General features: G+C 50.5%; 1 protein-coding gene across 10 annotated transcripts; it reads left to right on the top strand.

Annotated features, from left to right (window-relative positions):
• Window positions 1-60: 60 nt before the first annotated feature.
• LOC118092268 (uncharacterized) lies at window positions 61-21457 on the top strand. Of its 10 annotated transcripts, none has more exons than XM_060280499.2 (4): window positions 61-1516; window positions 3785-3958; window positions 16866-17039; window positions 19135-21457. In XM_060280499.2, exons 2-4 carry the CDS (start codon window positions 3826-3828, stop codon window positions 20925-20927), a joined length of 2100 nt encoding a protein of 699 aa, XP_060136482.2. In that variant the 5' UTR covers window positions 61-1516; window positions 3785-3825; the 3' UTR covers window positions 20928-21457. The 10 variants fall into 10 exon arrangements, with proteins under 10 accessions (XP_060136482.2, XP_088510502.1, XP_060136483.2 ...); XM_060280500.2 differs by lacking the exon at window positions 61-1516 and adding an exon at window positions 1758-2302; XM_088654376.1 differs by lacking the exon at window positions 3785-3958.
• Window positions 21458-24924: the final 3467 nt, after the last annotated feature.

The raw sequence follows: 24924 nt of genomic DNA, 5'->3' as shown, positions 1-24924 counted from the left end.
GGCGGAAGCGGGAAGCGGGCGCTCTCCGTCGGCTGGCGGATAAAGGATGTCTCCGCTCTAGTCCTCGGGGGTCTCTTACTTAGCGAATGGCAGGGAGTGCCGCTCTAGGACTCTGGAGCCCCTCCGTGGTGGAAGCCCGCTTAAGGCCAGCGCGGGGGGGGGAGCTCCTTACTGCGCCTGCGCGAAGCCTCGCTGCCAATCTCCCGCTCGAAGCCCGCCTTTTCCTTTCCTACCAATCTCCCCCCGGCTTTGCGACAGGCAAAAATCCTGCCAGTCTTCCCTCCCCCTAGACTAGATGACCCTCAGGGGTCCCTTTCAACCCCCCCAAATTCTATAGATTCTAAGATTCTAAAGCTCAATTGGATACAGCAGAAAACCAGCTGCCTCTCCCAGCCCTCCAGAATTTGGGAATGAGGCGGGAGGGAGAGCAGCGAGCCGGGGGCGCCCCATCTGAGATTTGTGCCTCTGGTTCTTCCTGCCTAAATCCAGAACCTGACATTTGTCCCTGTGGAAGTTCTCTTTATAAGTTTGGACCGAGTTCTCCAGCTAGGAAATGTACTGATTCTTTTACATTGAATAGATTCACAGAATTCTCCAGTTGGAAGGGACCCCGAGGGTCATCCAGTCCAACCCCCTGCAAGGCAGGAATCTTTTGCCTCACGTGGCGCTCCAACCTACGGCCCTGAGATCGAGAGTCTCCTGCTTTACCACCGGAGCCATTTGCTCTAAAGGGACTGGGGTCTCTCTCAAGGCCCCTCCTAATATGGCAACAGACTTGCAGTCTGCTACTGAACAGGTGAAGAATAAGAAGAATAAGAAGATTGTTGTTGTTGAGTCGTTTAGTCGTGTCCGACTCTTCGTGACCCCATGGACCATAGCACGCCAGGCACTCCTGTCTTCCACTGCCTCCCGCAATTTGGTCAAACTCATGTTTGTAGCTTCGAGAACACTGTCCAACCATCTCGTCCTCTGTCGTCCCCTTCTCCTTGTGCCCTCCATCTTTCCCAACATCAGGGTCTTTTCCAGGGAGTCTTCTCTTCTCATGAGGTGACCAAGTTTATTCTTTATACCCCACCCATCTGGGGGCAAGGTACGAGGCTTTTGTTTTGATGGCCTCTGAGCCGAGAATCACAGAGAACTCTGCACATTCTCTGAACCAGGCATCCCCAAACTGCGGCCCTCCAGATGTTTTAGCCTACAATTCCCATGATCCCTAGCTAACAGGACCAGTGGTCAGGGATGATGGGAATTGTAGTCCAAAACATCTGGAGGGCCGAAGTTTGGGGATGCCTGCGTCTGGACCATCCGAATTCTGGGAGGGAGGGAGAGTGGCCAGCTGGCTGTGCTCAGCTTCCGAAGCGTTAATTCGAACAGAGCTGGAGTCCTAGAGAGGACAGGAAGTAGAGAGATGGGGAAGGTCCTCCAGAGCAGACCCCCCCTCCCGCATACCCAGCCCCTTCCTGTGTCTCTTGTCTCCACCACGTGCTGCCTCGGTTTCCCTCCTGAGAAGAATCCGGTGAGTCTCATCCTCTCTCTTCCCCCTTGGGGTGCCTGGGGGAGAAGGGGGTCCCAGGGCTGCAGGGGACGGTTCTGCTTCTGAATGGCAGGGGGAGACCCCCAAGTCTGGGAGCAGAGGGTCCTGCTGCCCCCCCCCCAAATTCCTCTCTGGAGCTCTGCTCTTCCTTTGCATCCAGGCGCTGCTTCCTCTCTGGGTCTGGGGGGGAGGAATGCCCAGAATCCCCCTTCCGATGGGTTCCAGGCTTGGCCCCACTCTTGGGGCAGGATCTCACCGGTCATGGGGGGCTCACTGACCCCTCCCCTTATGCCTCACTTTCCTGGGTCCTAAATGCCATTGGAACTGAGAAGATTGATACAATGATGTGACTTCTTATGAATTTCTAAAGTTTAACAATATGTAGCTGTTTCAAATTATGGATCCAAGGGTATGTGACAGAATAGTAGTGGGGAACCCCTGTCTCCCTTGCAGTTAATTTGGATAAGATTTGGGCTCCTTGGGGCAGAGTCCTTGGCACAGATAGAGGAGGGGGAGGGGCAACCCCTTGAGCGCTAGCACAGAAGCGGGAAAACTGCAGAGCAGGAGAGGGAGGGGTGAACTCAGCTTGCCAAGGGTTAAAAGCTGCAGAGCTGCATTCCTAGAGAGGACAGGAAGTGGAGGCTGAGAGAGGGCAAGGTCCTCCATGTCCAAATTCCCTCCCTCCCACATCCCTTCCTGCAGGCAGAGAGGAGGCTGCTTACTTCTCTCTCCTTCGCCAAACTTCCTCGGTGCCCCTCCTGGACTCCGGTGAGTCTCCTCTCTCTTCCCCCTTAGGCTGTCCTGGGGGTTCCAGGAGTGCAGGGAGGGTGAATGGGGGTTCCTGTTTAGATCATTGGGAAGACCCCCAAGTCAGGGAGCAGAAGGTCCTGTCCCCCTTCTTCTCTGCCAAGCCAGGGAGCGGGCGAGTTTGCAGGAGGTCTGCAGCTCTCTTCTTCCTTGGGATCCAGATGCTGCCTTCCTTTTGGGGGAGGGGGCTTTGGGTCAAGGAAAACTGGGCTTGCAAAGAAACCCCTTTCAGGTTTGGGGATAAGACACATTTGTTAACAGAGGCTGTAGCCAGACGGGAACATTTGCACATGGGAGGAGCACAGGGAGAAGAAAAGCCCTTTTGCATCTGCAGCAGCACTAGCGGACCACTTCCTCTGTCCCAGATGAAACAAAACATGTCTCTCCCCTATTCAGGCTAAACATGGAGAAGAACTAATGTGAAAGCAAATTTCAGATCTATTCTCAGGGAATGCTAAAGCAAGGATAAGACTCCTTCTCCCAACCTTCTGGGACAAATGAGGGATTATCAGTCATTGATGCCTTGTACTACTACTAACAGAGGACATGGAACACATAAAATCCTTCTTGGCTCACTGTAATAAAATTCTTACCATCCTGATAGGTACTTGTAAAACCTTCTGGGGGAAATATAGCAGAGAGGCTGTGGGTTTTGATAAACAAGAAATGGAAATTGGTGCAATCTCAAAAGAGGCTAGTTCTATCAAGCAATGATAAGCCTTTGGGAATCTTGTCACAAGAGGAGTGTAAAGCTCACCTCTGGAGGTTTTTTTAAAGGGTCTGCATGCCTGGTGTTCTTAAGAACACTACAGATTTAGGACATGTGGAAGATCTATACTTTGACGGCTTCCATGCCAGGGTGGGGGCCACATTTTGAGACTGGAGACTTGCAAAGATGGTGTATAAACACACACAATATCTAAGGAGGAGTGGTGTATTCGTCTCATTATATTTCAGAAACATGGCATCACCAGCTCCTCAGCTTCCACATACAGATTTGGTCCCCCTGGAACCCCAGACAGAGGCAAATAGGGCCACAACACCTGCCTGGCTTGCCATGAGAGAGCTCAAAGAGCGTCAACAGGGCTCTCCATACAAAGCACCTACATGTAATAGCTACTCGTCTGTTTTCTGCCCATGCTCTGGGGTTGCAGTTTTCAGGCCTGGGGACAGAATGGTGACTGGTTTTAGCACCAAGTTCTGTCCATAATCCCACTGAGTTCAATGGGATCTGCACTCAGGTCACTACTGTGCAGACCATGCCAGCCTTGCAAAGTGGGGTGAGGAGCAAACAGGTGAAATTGGAACCACTGGAGATGTTTAGAAATGGGGTTTCTCTTGGGAAGGGGCTGCCCCATTTGTGCTTCTCCAGGGGCAGGAGAATAGGGCAGGAGAATCCCTGCAGGGCCTCTGAGGCTCCCTTTCCTTCTTCCTTTCTCCCAGGACCCTGCAGCTTGTTTTGGCTCCTTGACTCCTCAGGAAGGATGAAAGAGACGGATCCTGCCAAGCTAGAGAGGATGGAAGGGGGAAGATGGACGGTTGACCAGATCAGGTCGTCTCCCTCATCCTTCCCCACAACTTCTGTGCTTCCCCTTCCAGGGACTTCCAAGAGTTCTGGTGAGTTCCAGAGGTATTGGGGCTTGCTCAGCTTGGGGGGGGGGGAGGCAGGCAGGTGGATGGAGATGGAGAAGGGGAGCACCTTTTCTGCCTCCCCCACCTGCCTGCCTGCGCTTTTGTCATCTGCAGGCAATCTGAGCTAGGAATAGATTACAGATCCCCGGCCAGCACAGCTCAAAATGTCTAAAACCAGTACTGTGATCAGAATGCCATACCAATGTCAGAAAACTTACCGATCCATCGCACAGCACTAGAAGCCATGACTGAACGCAGATGGGGCCTCCGTGTGTTGCCTTTTTCTTTACTTTTTGGAATACCATTTAATTTGCTTTTTAAAAACAAGGGTAATAGGAATAATAAATTAAAGCAGTGGTTCCCAACAGGTGGTCCGCGGACCCCCAGGGGTCCGCGAGCTAAGCCAGAGGGGTCCGCAAGATGCTATTAGAATAAAAAATATATTAAATATATTTCGTATGATAACAGATTTTTTGTTTTGGCCAATTCCTGCATGAGCAGAGTCTAGCACAAAACTAGAATTAGATAGAGGCAGTAGTTCTGCTGTATGCCGTTAGGTGGCGCTTTACAAACACTACTGTTTTGCAAAGAGGCAGCGCGCGCATTCTACTAACGCTCACCTCCCCAAGATGCTTTGCGCGCGTCGGCTCCATTTGTGTGCTACTGCGCAGGTACCCTGTCTTCTCCATTCCCCTCCCTCCTCCCTGGCGCGCGCTGCCTCTTTGCAAAACAGTAGTGTTTGTAAACAAAGCGTTGTTGTGAGGGACAGGGGATATCGCGAAGTCCCTCCCCTCCTGAGTTCAAGCCCATCCCCGAGCGCAGGGGAAAGCAGAGAGAGTTCCGATTCCAGTGGGGAAGCAGGAAGTCGTGTCCGAGGCTCAGACAAAGTAGCGGAGCCAGGGTCCCAGGTGGGACAGGAAGGGGCAAGCAAGGGGGGCAGACCCATCCCCCCAACTCCGGAATTGCGCAGAAAGCGGAGAGGGAAGAGGATGGGTCTCCCCAAGTTGTTGTGTTGGAGAAAAACACGCCAAACGCCATTCGGAGGTTCTGATTCAAGCTGAGAACATCTGTCCGTGTAAATAGCATTGCCTTCAGCACTGTAAATACGCAGCACCAATAAAAGATAAAATGCAGAGCTGTGTAGAGTCGTTACTCTGAAGTAGCCCGCTCCGGCCACTGTGACAGCAACCTCCGAATCATTTTTTGGGCTACTTTGGAGTTGCCGGGATGAGCGCGCCAGAAGCGGAGAAATGGCGGCAGATCGCAGAGAAAGCCCAGCAGGACTTGCAGCAACTGGCGTTGCAGGCACAGGGGGAATTAAAGGCAGCTAAAGAAGAGACGAAGAAGGTCCAGGAGGACAGGCAACACCTTGCGGAACAGGTGAGAGCGCTACAGGAAAAAGAGCAGCAATTAAGGGCGGTGGCGGTAGACCTCCAGAACAAGTTGGATGCAGAGAGAAACAAGGTGGGAGGGGCCCCCCAACTCCAAGTGCTGCCAGGAAGGAGAGCGGGAACCCTAGTAAGCAAGTTCAACGGAGATCCGAGGGAGTATCATGGCTTTGAGACTGAGATTTTGTATGCCCTTGAGCTGCACAATGATGAGTTCCCTGATGATGCGCACAGAGTAGCGTTTATAGTGGAACACCTTACCGGGGCAGCAAGGGAGTGGCTCAGACCGTTAATCGCGACAAAAAATCCTTGCATGAAGAATGTCAAACTATTCTTAGAAGCTTTAAAAGTAATGTATGCGTCTGACAGTCATATGGACCAGACCAAATAGGAACTGCATAATTTACGCCAGGGAAAAATGACAGTTCGCGAATATTGGTCGAGATTCACCATGCTGGTGCACAGACTGGGGTGGGAACTGCATTCGGCTCCGATGCAAGCGGCGTTCTACTTGGGGTTGCATGAGGATGTCAAGGATGAGCTCTCGAGAGGTCCAAAGCCCAATAGTATGGATGAGCTGAGCAAAGCGGCTCTGGCGGTGGGGGTGAGACAGGAATCCCGGTGGAACGACAAGCAAGCAACGCGCGCAAAGCGGGCTTGGTTCCCACGGTCTCAGGAGAAGCCACTCCCCCAACAGCCCTTCCAAGCCACGCCTGGGGTCAGCCAAGACCAGGAACCCATGCAAATTGATAGCGCGCGCGGGGGGGCTTTTCAAACCCCAGCGGCGCCAAGACGCAAGGAGGGAAGGGGCGGGAACTGCTTCCTCTGCAACTCCCCTCAGCATCTCGTCAGAGACTGCCCACATCGCAGGGAGTGGCAAGGAAAGGCGGGAACGGTTGTGCCCTTCCCCACTGACGCAGCACAACAGCAGGGAAACGAGACAGCCTGGCTGCAGGAGACAAGGGGCAGCAGCCAGGCGCAAGCAGCAGACAACAGCCCCAGCCCGCCCACCCGCACAGCGAGGAGCAGCGCCAGCCCACCCCACCCCAGAGCAGGGGTGGTTCTAGAAGTGACGCTAACGCTCCCAAATGGATACCCCCTGACGGTCTTAGCGTTAATTGACTCGGGGGCGTCTGCCAACTTCTTTTCGAGAAACTTTGCAGAAGAGCACCAGATCCAACTTCTGCAGCTGGATTTTCCCCTGCACGTAGCCACCATTGACGGCAGGGAGTTGCTGGGAGGGGCCATCACTCATCAAACCCCCCCCCCCATGAGAATGACTGTGGGACGGCACTCAGAGACACTGGCATTCAACGTCACCACCATCTCAGACCCCCCCATCGTCTTGGGCATGAGCTGGCTGGCGCGCCACGACCCCTCCATCAGTTGGCACCAGAGATGCATCACGTTTGGATCGGACTTTTGTCTGGAACATTGCATGCAGCACCAACCAGGGGAGGGGCCTCCGATAGCCACGGTGGCCACCATGCACGTCAAAGGGGGTGAGGCGATACCCAAACCGTACTGGGACCTGCAGGAGGTCTTCAGCAAAGCGGAATCCTACCACCTACCCCCGCACAGGTCTTTTGACTGTCAGATCAACCTGGTGCCAGGGGCCACGCTACCCCCAGCCAAGCTGTACGCCATGTCAGATCAGGAACTGGAGGATCTGCGGGCGTTCATAGACAAGAACCTCAAGCGGGGGTTCATCAGAGAAAGCAAGGCAGCAGGGGGCAGCCCGGTCTTCTGGGTGGACAAGAAAGACACACAACAGCGCCGCCTGGTGGTGGATTTCAGACGGCTCAATAGCATGACGGAACCGGTGGCTTTCCCAATGCCCAGTGGACGATCTCCTGACAGCAGCACGCAGGGGCAAGATCTTCACCAAGCTCGACCTGAGGGGGGCGTACAACTTGATCAGGATCAGGGAAGGCGATGAGTGGAAGACCACGATGTTCACGCCGCTGAGCTCTTTTGAATATCTGGTGATGCCCTTCGGTTTGCAAGGGGGCTCAGCATGCTTCCAGGCCTTCATGCACCACGTCCTGGGGTCCCTCCTCTTCAAGAACTGCTTGGTCTTCCTAGATGACATCCTTATTTACTCCAATGACCCAGTGCAGCATGTGAAGGATGTCAGAGAGGTGTTGCAGCGCCTGAAGGAGAACCACCTGTATGTGAAGCTGGAGAAGTGCAAGTTTCACACCAGGGAAGTGGACTTCCTGGGCTACAACCGTGTTTTCCCTTTTTTAAGACACCGTCTTATAACTTTTTTTCCTCAAAAAAACACACGGTGTCTTATTTTCAGGGGATGTCTTAAGGCTTGGTGTTCTAGTAGTCAGTGCAATCACACATGACACTTTCTGGCACATCCAGTTTGTGATCCACTATAAATATGACTCCATCATCACCATCATCAACATCATTAGTTATGCATGGACAGAAGTATGTATGGCATCAGGTGCATAATTTAGCTTTTTTCTAAAACATGTGTCTAGTTTTCATAGAGAATATCCGAAAATACCCATCCAGACCATAAGAAGCTGCCTTAGACCTAGTCAGACGATTGTCAATCCAGCTCAGTGTTGTTTACACTGATTGGCAATGGCTCTTCTGCAGGATTTCAGGTGGGAAGTCTCTCCCAGTCCTACCTGGAGATTCTGGGGATTGTACCTGGGACCTTCTGCATGCAAAGCAGATTCTTTGCAACTGAGCCACGGCCTGGAGATGTGATGCACACAGAGACCTCGAATAAGCATAGGATGCTCCACTAATTTCAGTAGAGAGAAAAGATCAATGTGCTCAAGAGAACATGCTAACCCATGGGAGAGCCAGGGCTCCTGCACCCACCATAAATTTCTGCATTGGAGCACTTATCTCCAGAAGGCTACACTTCTTAGGGCAGTAAGGTTGGGTGGCTCTTCCTAGCCTCCTGGTCCACCTTTGTGCCCTTCATCTTTGTTCTCCTATTACCACCCATGCATGCATTTCATCCAGCCATTCCACCACCCTCTGCCAAAAGAACTGTAAATTCTCCTAATACTCAAATATTTGGTTAAGAAGAAAATATGCCAATTGAGCAAGTTATGTTAATTAAAGGTATTTGCATACACATGATTGCATACATATTACTGCTTTGCATAATTAATATTAAGCATAGCATTCTAGGACTGGAAAAGGCAAGAAATCCACCCATTTTCTACCATTAACAGAGGGTCTTCCACACTTGATTTTTCTCTTCCCCACTTCGCTTGGAGAGGCGAGAGCCCGAGCGGGAGACGCGCGCTCTACAAAGCTCTGCACTCACTTCATCCGCCCGACGGGAAAGCGAAGTGGGGAAGAGAAAAAACTGAAGCGGCTCTTTTTCTCTTCCCCACTTTGCTTGGAGAGGCGAGCGCCTGAGCAGGAGACGCGCGCTCTGCAAAGCTCTTTTTCTCTTCCCCACTTCGCTTTCCCGTCGGGCAGATGAAGTGAGTGCAGAGCTTTGCAGAGCGCGCGTCTCCTGCTCGGGCGCTCGCCTCCCCAAGCAAAGTGGGGAAGAGAAAAAGAGCCGCTTCAGTTTTTTTCTCTTTTTCTCTTCCCCACTTCGCTTTCCCGGCGGGCAGATGAAGTGAGTGCGGAGCTTTGCAGAGCGCGCGTCTCCCGCTCGGGCGCTCGCCTCTCCATGTGGCCGCACGGCTCTTTTCCTGCTGCCGCGTGGAAGCGGCTGGGGTCAGGAGCGCCCTAGCCAGCGGCCTCATCTCTTCCTGGCCCTGCCAAGGAGGCCTGCCGCCCCGCCGCTGCTGAGCGCTCCGTCCGCGCCAGTGGGTGCTCCCGTCTGCGCTGCTGGGCGCTCCACCCGGGCGCTGCTGAGCGCTCTGCGCTGCAGCAGCCGGTTCCGGGTGGCGGGGTGGCAGGCTGAAATCACTTCAAACGGCGTTTTTAAACGCCATTTTCCCTCCTCACGGCTGACTTAGCTACCGGTAGGCGCGCGCTGCAGCTGAGCCAGGAACAGCTGATTCTCGTGCTACAGCTAATCCGTATCTCCGCGCTCTGCTTCCTTGCTTTGCCCACCGCTGCTGAGCGTTCCATGCTGCAGCAGCTGGTTCCAGGCCCCGAGCTGGCAGGCATGGGGGTATGTCTTATTTTCGGGGTATGTCTTATATTGCTCAAATGCTTAAAATTGCTGCCCTGGCTTACTTTATGAGTACGTATTTAAAAAGGGGAAACACGGAAGCTGTCAGACAAGGGGCTAGCGATGGACAAGGACAAGGTGCAGGCCATCCTGGACTGGCACAGCCCCAGGACGCGCAAAGATGCCCAACACCTACTAGGCTTCGCCAACTTCTACAGGAAGTTCATCAAGAACTTCTCTTGCGTTACGGCCCCCATCACGGACTGCCTGAGAGGCAAGCAGAAGTTCAGGTGGACACCAGAGGCGCAAGCAGCGTTCAAAAGCCTCAAGAGGGTGTTCACCTCAGACCAGAACTTGTTCCACGTGGTACAGGATGCGCCCCTTCGCGTGGAGACAGACGCTTCAGACAGAGCTGTGGGCGCCATTTTGCTGCAACTGGATGCCAACAGGGAGTGGAGACCCTGTGCCTTCTTCTCCAGAAAGCTGACCCAGCCGGAGCGCAACTACACGGTGTTTGATAAGGAACTTCTCGCGATCCACTCTGCGTTCCAGCACTGGAGACACTTCCTGGTGGGCGCCAAGCACCCCATTCAGGTGTGCACAGACCACAAGAACCTGGAGTTCTGGAGAACGGCCAGGGTGCTCAACCAGCGGCAGATACGGTGGGCAGAGTTCTTCTCGCACTTCAACTTCTCCATCCACTACATACCGGGGGAGCAGAATGTCAGGGCGGATGCCCTCTCCCGCAAACCAGAGTACATGGAGGAGGAGTTGCCACCAGCACCCCGACACGTGTTTCCCCCGTCGGCATGGTCCTGCGGAGCAGCAGTGGTGAGCGAGGCGGAACTCACAGCACTGACGGCAGCAGATGAGTTCGCCAAACGCATCTTCAGAGAGCTGCGAGGGGGGAGGGAGCAGGCAAAAGACTTTGCAGAACGCAGGGGGCTGCTTTTCTACAAGGGTGCACTGTACCTGCCCACCATCCAGCTCAGAGGTAAGGTCCTCAAGCAGATGCACGACAACCCAACGGCCGGTCATTTTGGAAGGGACAAAACCACTCACCTAGTCATGAGACACTTCTGGTGGCCAGGGGTGCGGGAGGATGTTCGGGACTATGTAAGGGGCTGTGACACCTGCCAGCGAGCAAAGGTGGTCAGAGCAGCGCCAGCAGGGTTGCTGGAGCCCTTAGCCACACCGCACAGGCCGTGGGAAGTGGTGTCCATGGACTTCATCACAGACCTGCCTTCGTCCAGGGGCAAGACCGCAGTGTTGGTGGTGGTGGACCTTATGTCCAAAATGTGCCATTTTATACCGTGTGCCAGAGCGGTCTCTGCAGAAGAGACAGCCAAACTATTTGTTGACCACATATTCAGACTGCATGGATTACCTTTAAGAGTTATTTCGGATAGAGGCCGCCAATTTGTTTCCAGGTTCTGGCGGCGGCTCATGAACCTCCTGCAGGTGGAGGTCAGCTTGTCGACGGCTCGGCACCCGCAGACCAACGGACAGGCGGAGAGGGTCAACGCCATTCTGCAGCAGTACCTGAGATGCTACGTCAGCCAGAGGCAAACGGACTGGGTGGATCGCCTGCCACTGGCAGAATTTGCCTACAATAATGCAGTGCACGTCTCCACAGGGGTGTCGCCCTTTAAGGCCAATTACGGGCGCGACCTCAGATCTTTCCCAGAGAGGGAGGGGGAGGAGGAGGAGGAGGGCCCACAGGCAGAGGATTGGGCAGAGGAACTGGAGACGGTGCACCAGCAGCTCAGAGAAAACTTGGAGAGAGCCAAGGAAGCGTACAAGAAGGGGGCAGATCGCCACAGGCGACAAGGGGAGGTCATCAGGGTGGGGGACAAGGTTTGGTTGTCCTCGGAGGGCCTTCCCACCAGAGGGAGGTGCAAAAAGCTGGCACCCAGACGGCTGGGCCCCTTCACGGTCACGCAACAGGTCAACCCGGTTGCCTTCAGGCTGGCACTGCCAGAGAACATGAGGGTGCATCCAGTATTTCATAGATCGCTGCTGTCGCCGTACAGGGAAAGCAGCAGGCTCCGAAACAGCGAACAGACCCCCGAGGGAGGGGGGGAGAGGGGAGGCAGGGAGCAACTCAATGAGGCCACGGCCATCCTTGATTCACGGAGAGGGGTGGGGGGCCTGGAGTACCTCATGGCATGGGAGGATGCCCCGCCGTCCCAGAATGAATGGGTCCCAGCCACTCAGATACAGGAGGAATTCTTGGTGGAAGAATTTCACGCCCTCTTCCCACACAGGCCCAAGCCCTGGTACATGGAAAGGGAGGGGGAGGGGGAGGAAGGAGTGGAGAGCAGTTCGCCATGGGGATGGGAAGCGGAGTTTGAGGACCAGGAGGAAGAAGTATGGGCGTCTCCGAGGTCCACCCTGTCAGAGGAAGAGGCAGACTGGCAGCGCATTTTTACCCCCACCAGCTCTGACGCCACGGACTTTTTGGGATTTCAGTCCTCCCAGGTGGAAGGAGGGAGCTCGCAGGACTGGGGGGAGGTGTTCACACCAACGGGCTCGGAAAGTACAGAGTTTTTAGGCTTTCAGTCGTCACCGACACCCAGGGGGCCCCCTGGGAGGGGAGAAGGGGGGCTTGGGAGGGGGGTGGATGTGAGGGACAGGGGATATCGCGAAGTCCCTCCCCTCCTGAGTTCAAGCCCATCCCCGAGCGCAGGGGAAAGCAGAGAGAGTTCCGATTCCAGTGGGGAAGCAGGAAGTCATGTCCGAGGCTCAGACAAAGTAGCGGAGCCAGGGTCCCAGGTGGGACAGGAAGGGGCAAGCAAGGGGGGCAGACCCATCCCCCCAACTCCGGAATTGCGCAGAAAGCGGAGAGGGAAGAGGATGGGTCTCCCCAAGTTGTTGTGTTGGAGAAAAACGCGCCAAACGCCATTCGGAGGTTCTGATTCAAGCTGAGAACATCTGTCCGTGTAAATAGCATTGCCTTCAGCACTGTAAATACGCAGCACCAATAAAAGATAAAATGCAGAGCTGTGTAGAGTCGTTACTCTGAAGTAGCCCGCTCCGGCCACTGTGACAGTTGTTTTTCGCGGAAACTACAGTTCGCGTAGTTAAAAATGGACCGTTGGTTAAAAAGTGGTTCGTTAAAATGACAAAGGCCTACAGATGAAGAGGAAGATAATGCATTTGATGTTCAAACAAGTAAGTCAGTGACTCTCGAACCGATCTTGTCAGTGTCCATTGAACCTAACCCTTCCAAGATCAGTGTTAAGCTTACTGGAAAAATTAGAAAATATAACTCTGATTACTTGGAAATTGGTTTTTTAATGGGGGTCCTTGTCACAATAGCGGCTTGATGAGGGGTCCTCGAGAAAATTTTGTTGGGAACCCCTGAATTAAAGGATAGAAATAGGTAGACTGAGTCTTCTCATATGATTTGTATATCTCAAAAATAGCAGAATACATTTGCCAGAATACTTATAACATGGTTCTTCATTAGTGGTCAGTCTTTGAGCACCCGCCCCCTCTCCCCTTCGTGGAATGAAGAACGGAGTTTTAGCAGCATTTCCTCATTATATAAAAAAAGGTCAGGAACTTTTACTTTAACCTCAAAAATGGGACATTTCCTCTCTCTAAAAACAACTTTGACATTAACCCCAATAAAACGGGTAGATCACCTCCAGTTTATAAGTCCGCAAGTAGATCGCAGTCTCCTGGAAGTTGTGCTCTATACTTTGGCTGATTGCAAGTCTCTGCATCTTTAAGAAACAAAAACCATGCGCTTCTCAGTCTTCATTTTCCTTTAATTCAGCCCCCTATACCCTCCTCCAATTTACCCCCTCCAATCATTGCCTCCTTCCATTCCTTACACCCCTCTCTCCCCACTTCTCTCACCCTTGTGCGATCTCATCCTATATAATAAAGTCCAAATTGTCCCTGCGTCCAAGTTGTCCCGTGTGTCCCTGGGGTACTGCGCATGTACCCCAGAGACACAGGGATTCGACGGAGAGACAGGATGCACACACACACACGCTCTCCCCCCCCCACCTACCGTTTCCCTGCGGCCGCCAACCGCTGATCCCAGCCGGACAGCGTTGGCGGGGGGGAGCGCGCACGTGTGTGCGTCCAGCAAGGACAAGTCCCGGGGTTCGGAGAAGCGCTGCGCAAGCGCTTCTCCAAACCCCGGGGTGCCTCTTTCCTGTCCGCGGCTTGGGGAGAGGAACGGAGGAGGAGAAAGCAGTGCTTTCTTCTCCTCCGTTCCTGTCCCCCTGCCGCTGACAGCAAGGACAGGTCCCAGGGTTCGGAGAAGCGCTGCGCAAGCGCTTCTCCGAACCCCGGGATGCCTCCTTCCTGTCCGTGGCTTGGGGAGAGGAACGGAGGAGGAGAAAGCAGCGCTTTCTTCTCCTCCGTTCCTGTCCCCCTGACGCCGCTTCTCCAAACCCCGGGGTGCCTCTTTCCTGTCCGCGGCTTGGGGAGAGGAACGGAGGAGGAGAAAGCAGACCAGAACGGAGGACATTGCAGCAGACCAGAAGGGAAAAATGGAAGTTTGGCTTTTATAAGTTGTGTGACTTTGTTTCTGATTAATTATCATGTGAAACGACAAATACGATAGAGACTATGAATAAAATAAGGAAAAAGGTAACCAAGACAAATAACTGTGCGGAAGGACCTAGTTAATATATAATGCAGCAAGTATAACTGGAGGTCAAAAGAAAGTAGAAACAATGTAAATAGTAGAAAGAGGAATGTGTTTATATAAGAATGGGTGTTTGAATTTGTATGTTTTGTGATTGTATCCATGTATGTATGTTTACTTTATTTCTTTCTTATTCTTTGCTTTTTTCATTGATTGCTTTTTTGCAACTCTCCATTTTAATCATTTTAATCAATAAAGACTTTATTAATTAAAAAAACAAACAAACCACACACACACACACACACACACACACAACAATGAATCAGTGTGTCTGGCAATTAACCAGAAAATTGGCGCTTCGAGCTGACCCAGGAACGGTTGCGAGTGCAATTCCTGCATTGCAGGGGGGTTGGCCTAGATGACCCTCGGGTCCCTTTCCAGAGAGAATCCAGCACAGGGCGCAGAGAGGGGGAGAGGGGTGGCTTTGTTGCCCTCGGCTTTGCAAGGGTTAAAAGGAGCTGAGCTGGATTCCTAGAGAGGGCAGGAAATGAAGGAGGGGGCGGGTCCTCCAGAGCAAGAGCCCCTCTCTTCCTGCAAGGGGCGTGGCGTGCAGGGTTGGTCTTTTTCCTGCGGCTGCGCTGCTTCGGGGGCGCCTCCTGGGAACTGGTGAGTCTCCCCTCTCTCCCCACTTAGGGGGCGCTGGGGGGGGAAGAGAAGGGGCTCCAGGGCTGCCGGGCAGAGGGAGGGGGTGTGGGTGGGCGTCGCCTGCCCCCTTCCTCTCTGCAGAGCCAGATAGAGAGTTCTGCTGTGGGTCTGACTCTGCGGCAACTCTGCTCTCTAGGGCTCAGGACGCTGCCTGCCACTTTGGGGGAGGGTCTTCGGGTCAGGAAAAGTCTGAGAGCATGCAAATCAGCCCCATTAAGATGGATGAAAAAGTCGCCTTTATTAACAGAAGTCGTAGCCGACTTGGACATTCAGACAAAACAGACGGCAAAAACAAAAAACCTGCGAAAACTGAGCTATGCAATGAAGGAAGGAGTGAACTGCTTGCAATACAGGTCCACCTTTAATACCCAGTTATAAGTGGATTTGCAAATATGTCAGACAAAACTGATTACAGTGGAATTATAGAGTGATTAGGTGATGCAAATAATTTATATGTATTCTATATCTGACTTCCCTTAGCGATGTTTTCTTTTGAAATGTTTAAGGGGGGTTTTTTTTGTTCACTTTGTGCTAAATATGTATACTGTAGGTGACCTCCTTTGTAATGTTTTATTTTGAAATATTTTAAGATAAGATTTTAGTTTCCTGTTAATTATGTTGCTTGGACTGTATGCTTTATATCTGACTTTCTTCAGGAGTGTTTGATTCTGGATTGTTTTACTGATGTTTAATATGCTGTAAACGGCTTTGAGATTTTTCTTAAAAATATAAGGCGGTATAGAAGTGAAATAAATAATAATAATAATAATAATAATAATAATAATAATAATAATAATAAATGAGGAACATTGGAAGACGAAGGGCAAAGAAAAGAAAGTGCTGCTTTATGCAGTGCAGAGTTAAACCTGGTAAACTCCAGTGCTTAGGTCAGGGCGAGGAAAGAAGCTGGGAGATGGCTCAAATGGGAGCGGAGGAAAAACCTGATTGGTGAGGGCTCATCCTGGACACACTTCCTAGTGGCAGTGAAGGCAGCAAAGAAGCAACCATGGCCCCCTCATTGTGCCAGCCAGCAGAGCTGCTCCAGGTAGTGTGGGATCCTTTACAGTTGACAGCAGCTCACTGTGACCTTTTTTGCAAATCCTTTTGAGGATAAAATCGCTTGAATCCACCAAGACCTTGAGTTTGCTGTAACAGCTGATGAATCTCTTGGGGTGTCGCAGAGCACAGTCTAGTCCTGTTGTGTTGGATGAGTTTCAGTTAGTAAGGCTGGAGGATGTGGACTAAGTGCTCGGATCAATAAGCGCAACAACTTGGAGTCTGGACCTTTGTCCCTCTTGGATGACAAGAAATAGCCGGGAGGAGACAGCTGGCTGGGCCAGGGAGGTGGTCAATGCCTTCCTTTGAGAGTGGGGGGGGGTCCCCCTTCCAGCTTGAAGGAGGCAGGGGTGGAACCAACCACACCTCAAGAAACCCTCCCTGGATTTGGGAAATCTAAGGAACTGCAGGCCAGTTGCCAGCCTCCCCTGATTGGACAATGTTCTTGAGAGGTCCATTAATTGCAAAGATGGTGTATAAACACAGACAATATCTAAGGAGGAGTGGTGTATTCATCTCATGATATTTGAAAAACATGGCATCTCCAGCTCCTCTGCTTCCACATACAGATTTGGTCCCCCTGGAACCCCAGACAGAGGCAAATGGGGCCACAACATCTGCCTGGCTTGCCATGAGAGAGCTCAAAGAGTGTCAACAGGGCTCTCCATATAAAGCACCTAGCATGTAATAACTACTAGTCTGCTTTCTGCCCATGCTCTGGGGCTGCAGTTTTCAGGCCTGGGGACAGAATGGTGACTGGTTTTAGCACCAAGTTCTGTCCATAATCCCCATTGAGTTCAATGGGATCTGCGCTCAGGTCACTACTGTGCAGACCATGCCAGCCTTATAAAGTAGGGTGAGGAGCAAACGGGTGAAATTGGAACCACTGGAGATGTTTAGAAATAGGGCTTCTGTTGGGAAGGGGCTGCCCCATTTGTGCTTCTCCAGGGGCAGGAGAACATCTAGGGCAGGATAATCCCTGCAGGGCCTCTGAGGCTCCCTTTGCTTCTTCCTCTCTCCCAGGACCCTGCAGCTTGTTTTGGCTTCTCGACTCCTCAGGAAGGATGAAAGAGACGGATCCTGCCAAGCTAGCAAGGATGGAAGGGGGAAGATGGACGGTTGACCTGGTCAGGTTGTCTCCCTCATCCTTCCCCACAACTTCTGTGCTTCCCCTCCCAGGGACTTCCAAGAGTTCTGGTGAGTTCCAGAGGTATTGGGGCTTGCTCAGCTTGGGGGGGGGAGGCAGGCAGGTGGATGGATGGATGGAGATGGAGAAGGGAAGCACCTTTTCTGCCTCCCCCACCTACCTGCCTGCGCTTTTGTCATCTGCAGGCAATCTGAGCTAGGAATAGATTACAGATCCCCGGCCAGCACAGCTCAAAATGTCTAAAACCAGTTCTGTGATCAGAATGCCATTCCAATGATCCATCGCGCAGCACTAGAAGCCACGACTCAACGCAGATGGGGCCTCCGTGTGTTGCCGTTTTCTTTACTTTTTGGAATACCTTTTAATTTGCTTTTTAAAAACAAGGGTAATAGGAATAATAAATTAAAGGATAGAAATAGGTAGACTGAGTCTTCTCATATGATTTGTATATCTCAGAAATAGCAGAATACATTTGCCGGAATACTTATAACATACGGTTCTTCATTAGTGGTCAGTCTTTGAGCACCCACACCCTCTCCCCTTCGTGGAATGAAGAACGGAGTTTTAGCAGCAATTCCTCATTATAAAAAAAAAGGTCAGGAACTTTTACTTTAACCTCAAAAATGGGACATTTCCTCTCTCTAAAAACAATTTTGACCTGAACCCCAATAAAACGGGGGTAGATCACCTCCAGTTTATAAGTCCGCGAGTAGATCGCAGTCTCCTGGAAGTTGGGCTCTATACTTTGGCTGATTGCAAGCCCCTGCATCTTTAAAAAACAAAAACTGCGCTTCTCAGTCTTCATTTTCCTTTAATTCATCCCCCTATACCCTCCTCCAATTTACCCCCTCCAATCATTGCCTCCTTCCATTCGTTACCCCCCTCCCTCTCTCCCAACTTCCCTCACCCCTGTGCGATCTCATTTAGTCATATACTTGCCTTTTCTGTTGTGTTGTCTATTTTGTATTTAATATTATTACCCTTTATGATGTCATTTTTTCCCTTCTGATTTTTTTTTTAATCTTTAACTAACTTTCCTTTCCATATTTTTCCATATATAACTCTACACTTTCCCATTCCTTCTTAACTCTTTGGATAGAGTGCCCCCCCCCAATTATTGTTGTTAATTTTGCCATTCCTGGGTTTTTTATGGAACCTGTCACAGATGGGTGTTGGTTACTCCCGAGTAAGCACTCCACACATTGTCCGGATTTTCAGTGTTTTATTGTGCATTCTATATACAGTGCTGAGATGTCTCAAATCATGTCTGCTCAGCATGGGGCAGAAGCCCGCAATGGCGTCTGGCGGGCTCTGACCCAGCATTTAAGACGGGGTATCTAAACGCCCCTCCTCCTGGCTCTACAGTCCCTCCGTGGTCCCAAACCAGGCTCCTGAGGTGCCTTTCTACCTACCCCCTCCTTTCCAGCCCCTGCTGAAGCTAGCTCCGCCCCTGCTTCCCTGCTCCCAACCTGGAGTTGAGCCTCCAGGATTCTGCAGAGCCCTGGACCCCCCTTTCCCACTTCCTGTTCCTGGTTTTCCCTCCCAGACTTGCTGCTCTCCCCTCTCTGCACGCCCTCTCTCTTACAGAACCAAACAGCTCGGGTGCTTCGGAACACGCCTTCTGTTGCTACAGGGCTGTGGGGCTTCACTATTTGATCCCCCCCCCCAGGTTGGGATAGTTCTGTGGGTCCCGGGGCGCAGAATCACCCCCCGATCCTTTCCTTTGTCTAAGCAGACCTCTTCCACCCTGGCTTTGGGAGGCTGTGCTTCAAGGGTGCTACCAGGGTTTTTTTAAGATCTCCGCCTCTTAAGGATTGTTACGGTCCATAATTTCCATTGCTTTCTACAGGGTTGGGGGTTTAAAGCACTGCCCCCCCTGCAGCCGCTTGGAACTGGCAGCGCCGACAAAGCGCCCAGCGGCGCGCGGAAGAGAACGCCGAGCGTCCTGAGCTAGTGGGTCCCAGTTGTACCGGCACTTAAAAAAAAAGAGAAAAAAGACCCCCCCTGAAAATAAGCCACCATGTGTTTTTTTGAGGAAAAAAGTTATAAGACAGTGTCTTAAAAAAGGGGAAACGTGGTAGTCAGGAGCTCTTTTGGCAGAGTTAGCATGGCTTACACTCTAATTAGCTTCTGTCTTCATTTCAGATGGTGATGAATTGGAAGGGAAGAACAAGGGGGACCAGAACAGAATCTGCATAGTGGAGAAGCCATATAAATATTCAGAGTGTGTAGAGAACGTCCATGACAGCTCCCAGTCCACGTCCCATCAAAGAAAATCCTTCGTTCAGAGGGATAGCCTCACTTCACATGAAAGAGGACAGCGTAGGGACAAATTGTATCAGTGCAGAGAATGTGGAAAGACCTTCAGTCGGAAGGATGGTCTCACTTTGCATCAAAGAATTCATACAGGGGAGAAACCCTATCAGTGCTTGGAATGTGGAAAGAGCTTCAATCGGAAGGATAGTCTCACTTTGCATCAAATAATTCATACAGGGGAGAAACCCTATCAGTGCTTGGAATGTGGAAAGAGCTTCAATCGGAAGGATAGTCTCACTTCCCATCAAAGAATTCATACAGGTGAGAAACCTTATCAGTGCTTGGAATGTGGTAAGAACTTCGCCTGGAAGGAAAGTCTCACTTCCCATCAAAAAGTTCATACAGGGGAGAAACCTTTTCAATGCCTTGAGTGTGGAAAGAGCTTTCGTTACAGTACCAATCTCACTTCCCATCAAAAAACTCATACAGGTCAGAAACCATACCAGTGCTTTGAATGTGGGAAGAGCTTCCGGGAGGGGCCTGAGCTCACTTCCCATCAAAGAATTCATACAGGTGAGAAACCTTATCAGTGCTTGGAATGTGGAAAGAGCTTCAGTCAAAGCCAGCATCTGACTTCCCATCACAGAATTCATACAGGGGAGAAACCCTATCAGTGCTTGGACTGTGGAAAGAGCTTCCATCGGAAGGATGGCCTCATGTTCCATCAAAGAACTCATACAGGGGAGAAACCCTATCAGTGCTTGGAATGCGGAAAGAGCTTCAATCGGAAGGATAGTCTCACTTCCCATCAAAAAGTTCATACAGGGGAGAAACCATATCAGTGCTTGGAATGCGGAAAGAGCTTCAATCGGAAGGATAGTCTCACTTCCCATCAAAGAATTCATACAGGGGAGAAACCATATCAGTGCTTGGAATGTGGGATGAGCTTCAGTAAAAGATTCAATCTCACCTCCCATCAAAGACGTCATACAGGGGAGAAACCTTTTCAATGCCTTGAGTGTGGAAAGAGCTTCTGGGAGGGGGCTGAGCTCACTATCCATCAAAGAATTCATACAGGGGAGAAACCCTATCAGTGCTTGGAATGTGGGAAGAGCTTCAGTCAAAGATTCAATCTCACCTCCCATCAAAGACTTCATACAGGGGAGAAACCTTTTCAATGCCTTGAGTGTGGAAAGAGCTTCAGTCACAGGCACAATCTCACTTCCCATCAAAAAGTTCATACAGGGGAGAAACCCTATCAGTGCTTGGAATGTGGAAAGAGCTTCAGGCACAGGCAGGGTCTCACTTCTCATCACAGAATTCATACAGGGGAGAAACCCTATCAGTGCTTGGAATGTGGGATGAGCTTCAGTCAGAGAACCAATCTCACCTCCCATCAAAGAATTCATACAGGGGAGAAACCCTATCAGTGCTTCAAATGTGGAAAGAGCTTTCGTCTGAGTGCTAATCTCACTTACCATCAGAGAATTCATACAGGGGAGAAACCCTATCAGTGCTTGGAATGTGGAAAGAGCTTCAGGCACAGGCAGGGTCTCACTTCTCATCACAGAATTCATACAGGGGAGAAACCCTATCAGTGCTTGGAATGTGGGATGAGCTTCAGTCAAAGTAGCCATCTCACCTCCCATCAAATAATTCATACTAGAGAGACAAAGTCTTAGTGTCTGGAATTTGGACCACCAAATAATCCAACTTCTTTAAAAATCCCAATGAAGAGAAAGTTCTTCCTGATCCTTAGGAGGATTCTCCTTTCTTGTTACTTGAATCCACTGGAGCAGAAGGAAACAAGCTTGCTCCATCTTCCATGGGAAATCACTACAAACAGAGGAACAAAGAATTATTATTCTAATGGAAATCCCCATAAGACTATTGAAAAAAGAGCCTAAGTATAGATTATTGATGGAAACATTAAAAAAAAGAAAACCGCCCCATTTGATTAGGAATATCCAGAAGGGATCTCGTTTGTTTATCAAAGAACAAAACTAAGAAGTGTGGAACCAATGAAGGCAAGTTATTTTATGAGAAAATATAAAAAAGGCTTTGGAGAATTAGAGGAAACACAACGAGCAGAAGTAGAAGAAAAGGAGGCGGGAGAGGGGTAAAGGGACAAAAGAAGAAGACATTGAGATGGATCTGAAGGTGCTCTTGTGGAACATAAATGGATTTAGGAATAAAACCAAAAGAAACCAAATAGCACGCAGCTTGCTTAAACAAAGTTGGAGATTATATATTTACAGGAAACACATACCGTGTTTCCCCCTTTTTAAGACACCGTCTTATTACTTTTTTTTCTCAAAAAACCACAGGGTGGCTTATTTTTGGTGGGATGTCTTACTGGTACCGGTATTTTTATTACGAGTCTGAGGGAAGGGAGGTGTGTGCGTCCCTGGTGCAGCCCTCTCTCCCCGGCCCTGGGATGTTCGCGAAGGGCTGCTCTCTCTCTCCTCCAAGGTGGGGACTCACTTAATAGCAATCTGCTACACTGGAGCTTCTTAAATCTAAACCAGTATAATGGAATCTATCTGTGTGATACAGTCCTAGCAGTAGCCTATACCTAAAGCAAGTAAGGATCTCTACCAGCCAGCTGCCCAAGACTGCAAGACTGTCTGAAGTTCCAACAACATAGCACTTTGCAGTGCTATCACTGATAGCAAAGAAGCTACCTGCTGAGAACAAAGAAGCCAGCTAAGCAGCAATTAAGATTGCTGACTTGGTAAATGGTAGCAATTGAGAAGCAATTGAGCCAGCGAGGTGAGGAAGCACGTGTTGTTAGGACCGGCAGTTTAACTTTTGTGTAAAGCAGCGTTTAGCAGCTCCTTTTAGCAGCTCGCAAACAGCGAAGGAAAAAGTCCTTAATAAATAAATAAAAGTCCCCAAGGCAAGGACTGCGATCCAGACTACTTACAAATCCTTAAAGGGGCAGCTCCACAGACAACCAAGCAGCATAAGGTAGAAAGAAAACTGCAGCAGGATTTTTAAAAGGCTGCTTTATGCCCGGTAAAAGCAATGAGACAACAATCAGACACGGGAGATTCCCGTTAAGAGGAAATCAACGTGCATTGAATGGAAGGGAATTTAGGGAAAGGTGGGGGAAAGCGAGAGGTGGGCTGTGTGTGTGTGTGTGTGTGTGTGTGAGAGAGAGAGAGAGAGAGAGAGAGAGAGAGAGAGAGAGAGAGAGAGAGACGCAGGGGGGGGGAGAGAGACAGACGCGCGCACGGAGGTCTCTCCCTAAAAGGGAAAACAGCCTTTGCATTCTTCAATCGCCCCTCTTTTCTTCCTCGTGCCTTCATCTCCTCCCCACCCCACTTTTCTCCCCTTCACCAAGTAGAGCTTACACAGCTTGGCTAAAAAAATTATTTTTGGATCTTTTTATTTAAAAAAATGCTCTCAGAAACGGGGAAGAGAAATCACAAGGCTTCGGCAGCCAGCAGCTACGGCTGTTCGGTGCATTTTTACAAGCTTTTAAAGGAAATACGTGTCTGTGGAGCGACAGCAAAATGGGGAGAGATTTTTAAGGGGGGAGTTGGCTGGCAGGAGGGGGGTTATTGCTAGTGGGTGAAGGGTCTATCAGTATGTCTTATTTTCGGGGTATGGCTTGTATCGCGCAATTGCTTAGAAATCCTGCTATGGCTTATATAATGACTACGTCTTTAAAAAGGGGAAACACGGTAGAATAGTATCAAATAGAAAATTGGGCCAAGATTTCATGTTCTTGGACAAAACCAAGAAAAGGGGAGTGGTTTTGTATATTAACCCCAAATTAGATCCCAAACAAATATTCAAGGACTAGTTGTCTCCGGCCAGGCATTGCTGTGGCTCAGTCTGTTAACTGGAACACCTCCCCCCCACCTTCAGACTCCCCCCCCCCCACCCATGCATGTCCCACGCTCCAAATGAGAGGGTATCTACATTCCATAAAGATCTAGAGTGATCCCCTTACGTCGCAACCATGCCCCAAACTGTTTGTTCAAAAAATTCCCCGCCTCTATCTGTTTGTGTCATCTGTATATCTGAGGTTGTTGATATTTATTCCGGCAATCTTAATTCCGGTTTGGGATTCATCTAGTCCAGCCTTTCGCATGATGAATTCTGCATATAAGTTAAATAAGCAGGGAGACAATATACAACCTTGTCGTACTCCTTTCCCAATTTTGAACCAATCAGTTGGTTCAAACAACTGATAAGTGTGCCTGGTATCTATGTACTGGCTCACTGGGAAAACTTCAGAAATTCATATAGACACGTGATCTCAGCTACTCAGCAGCCCCTCTGCCTGAGTGACAATCCCTGGCATCCTGATACCTGAGTGCCAGACAGAAATAGCAAACCCAGATGAAGACAAAAGGGTGTGATTAACTTGGCTGGGAAACAGGGAAATGTAAATATCTCTTTTGTTTCACTTGGTGGGTGTGGGGTGGTGAGCAAGGGGAGGCATAGGGCAGGGTGCAGACCTGCCACCAGACCTCCCCTTTCATGATGTAACCATGATGTATTAGTGATGTAGTTTTGGGGGGGGGATTAGCAGCTAATAAAAATTTGGGTTTTCTATTGTACGGGGCTTCCATCTTGTTTCACCTGGTGGCAGGTGGGAGTCCTGTCGCGACAGTCTTCAATAAAGACCAAGCCTACTGGCTGCTGTTTTGCTCTGGTATTCCTGGCTGGTGTCCTTGTTTTTTGTCCAAGGGAGCACTCAGATTTCTCTGTTAACAGTTGAGAGACCCATGGCTGGAATGTAGGGATTTTCTTTCTCCCTTTCCACCCCATTGTTCCCCAGCAACTCTTTCTTTGGACCTTTGCTCCAAGTCGACAGGTATAACCAGTTCAAAGGGAATAGACCAAACAGGAAGGCAGGAGGAGGAGGAGGAGGAGGAGGTGCGTTCTCTGCAAAGGATGTATAGGTACACCTTTGAAGAAATACATGACCTGGAGCATGGGAAGCACATGGAATGTATAGGACAAATGTCAGGTTCTGCACTTAGGCAGGAAGAAGCAGCTGCACAAATATAGGATGGGGGCACCTGGCTTACTAGCAGCATGTGTGAAAAGGATCTAGGGGTCTTGGTGGACGACAAGCTGAACATGAGTCAACAATGTGATGCAGCAGCAAAAGAAGCTAATGCAATTCTAGGCTGCATCGACAGAAGTCTGGTGTCCAAGGAAAGTCATAGTACCACTCTATTCTGCCTTGGTCAGACCACACTTGCAATAGGTAAAGGGACCCCTGACCGTTAGGTCCAGTCGCGGACGAATCTGGGGTTGCGGCACTTATCTCGCTTTACTGGCCGAGGGAGCCGGCGGGCCATGTGGCCAACATAACTAAGCCGCTTCTGGCAAACCAGAGCAGCGCACGGAAACGCCACTTAACTTCCCGCTGTCGCGGTACCTATTTATCTACTTGCACTTCGTGCTTTCGACCTGCGACGGGATCTCACCCCGTCGCGGGGATTCGAATCGCTGACCTTCTGATCGGCAAGCCCTAGGCTCTGTGGTTTAACCCACAGTGCCACCACACTTGCAATACTGTGTCCTATTCTGGGCACCACAATTTAAGAAGGATGTTGACAAACTGGAACATGTGCAGAGGAGGGCAACCAAGCTGTGAGTCTTGGAGGCCGTTCCCTGCAAGGGCTTTTTCCCACCTGGCCCAGGGGGCGGGAA

Source organism: Zootoca vivipara, chromosome 11 (genome assembly GCF_965207765.1).
Source record: "Zootoca vivipara chromosome 11, rZooViv2.hap1.1, whole genome shotgun sequence".
NCBI lineage: Eukaryota > Metazoa > Chordata > Lepidosauria > Squamata > Lacertidae > Zootoca > Zootoca vivipara.
The sequence above is the reverse complement of the archived record's forward strand: the minus strand, read 5'-3'. Positions and strand labels throughout refer to the sequence as shown.

Bases quoted from the DNA above. Each gene is read 5' to 3' on its own strand.
- LOC118092268 (XM_060280499.2), top strand. From the start codon at position 3,826: ATGAAAGAGACGGATCCTGCCAAGCTAGAGAGGATGGAAGGGGGAAGA. The intron at 3,959-16,865 runs GTGAGTTCCAGA...CCTCTCTCCCAG, and splicing joins AGGGACTTCCAAGAGTTCTG to GACCCTGCAGCTTGTTTTGG. The intron at 17,040-19,134 runs GTGAGTTCCAGA...TCTTCATTTCAG, and splicing joins AGGGACTTCCAAGAGTTCTG to ATGGTGATGAATTGGAAGGG.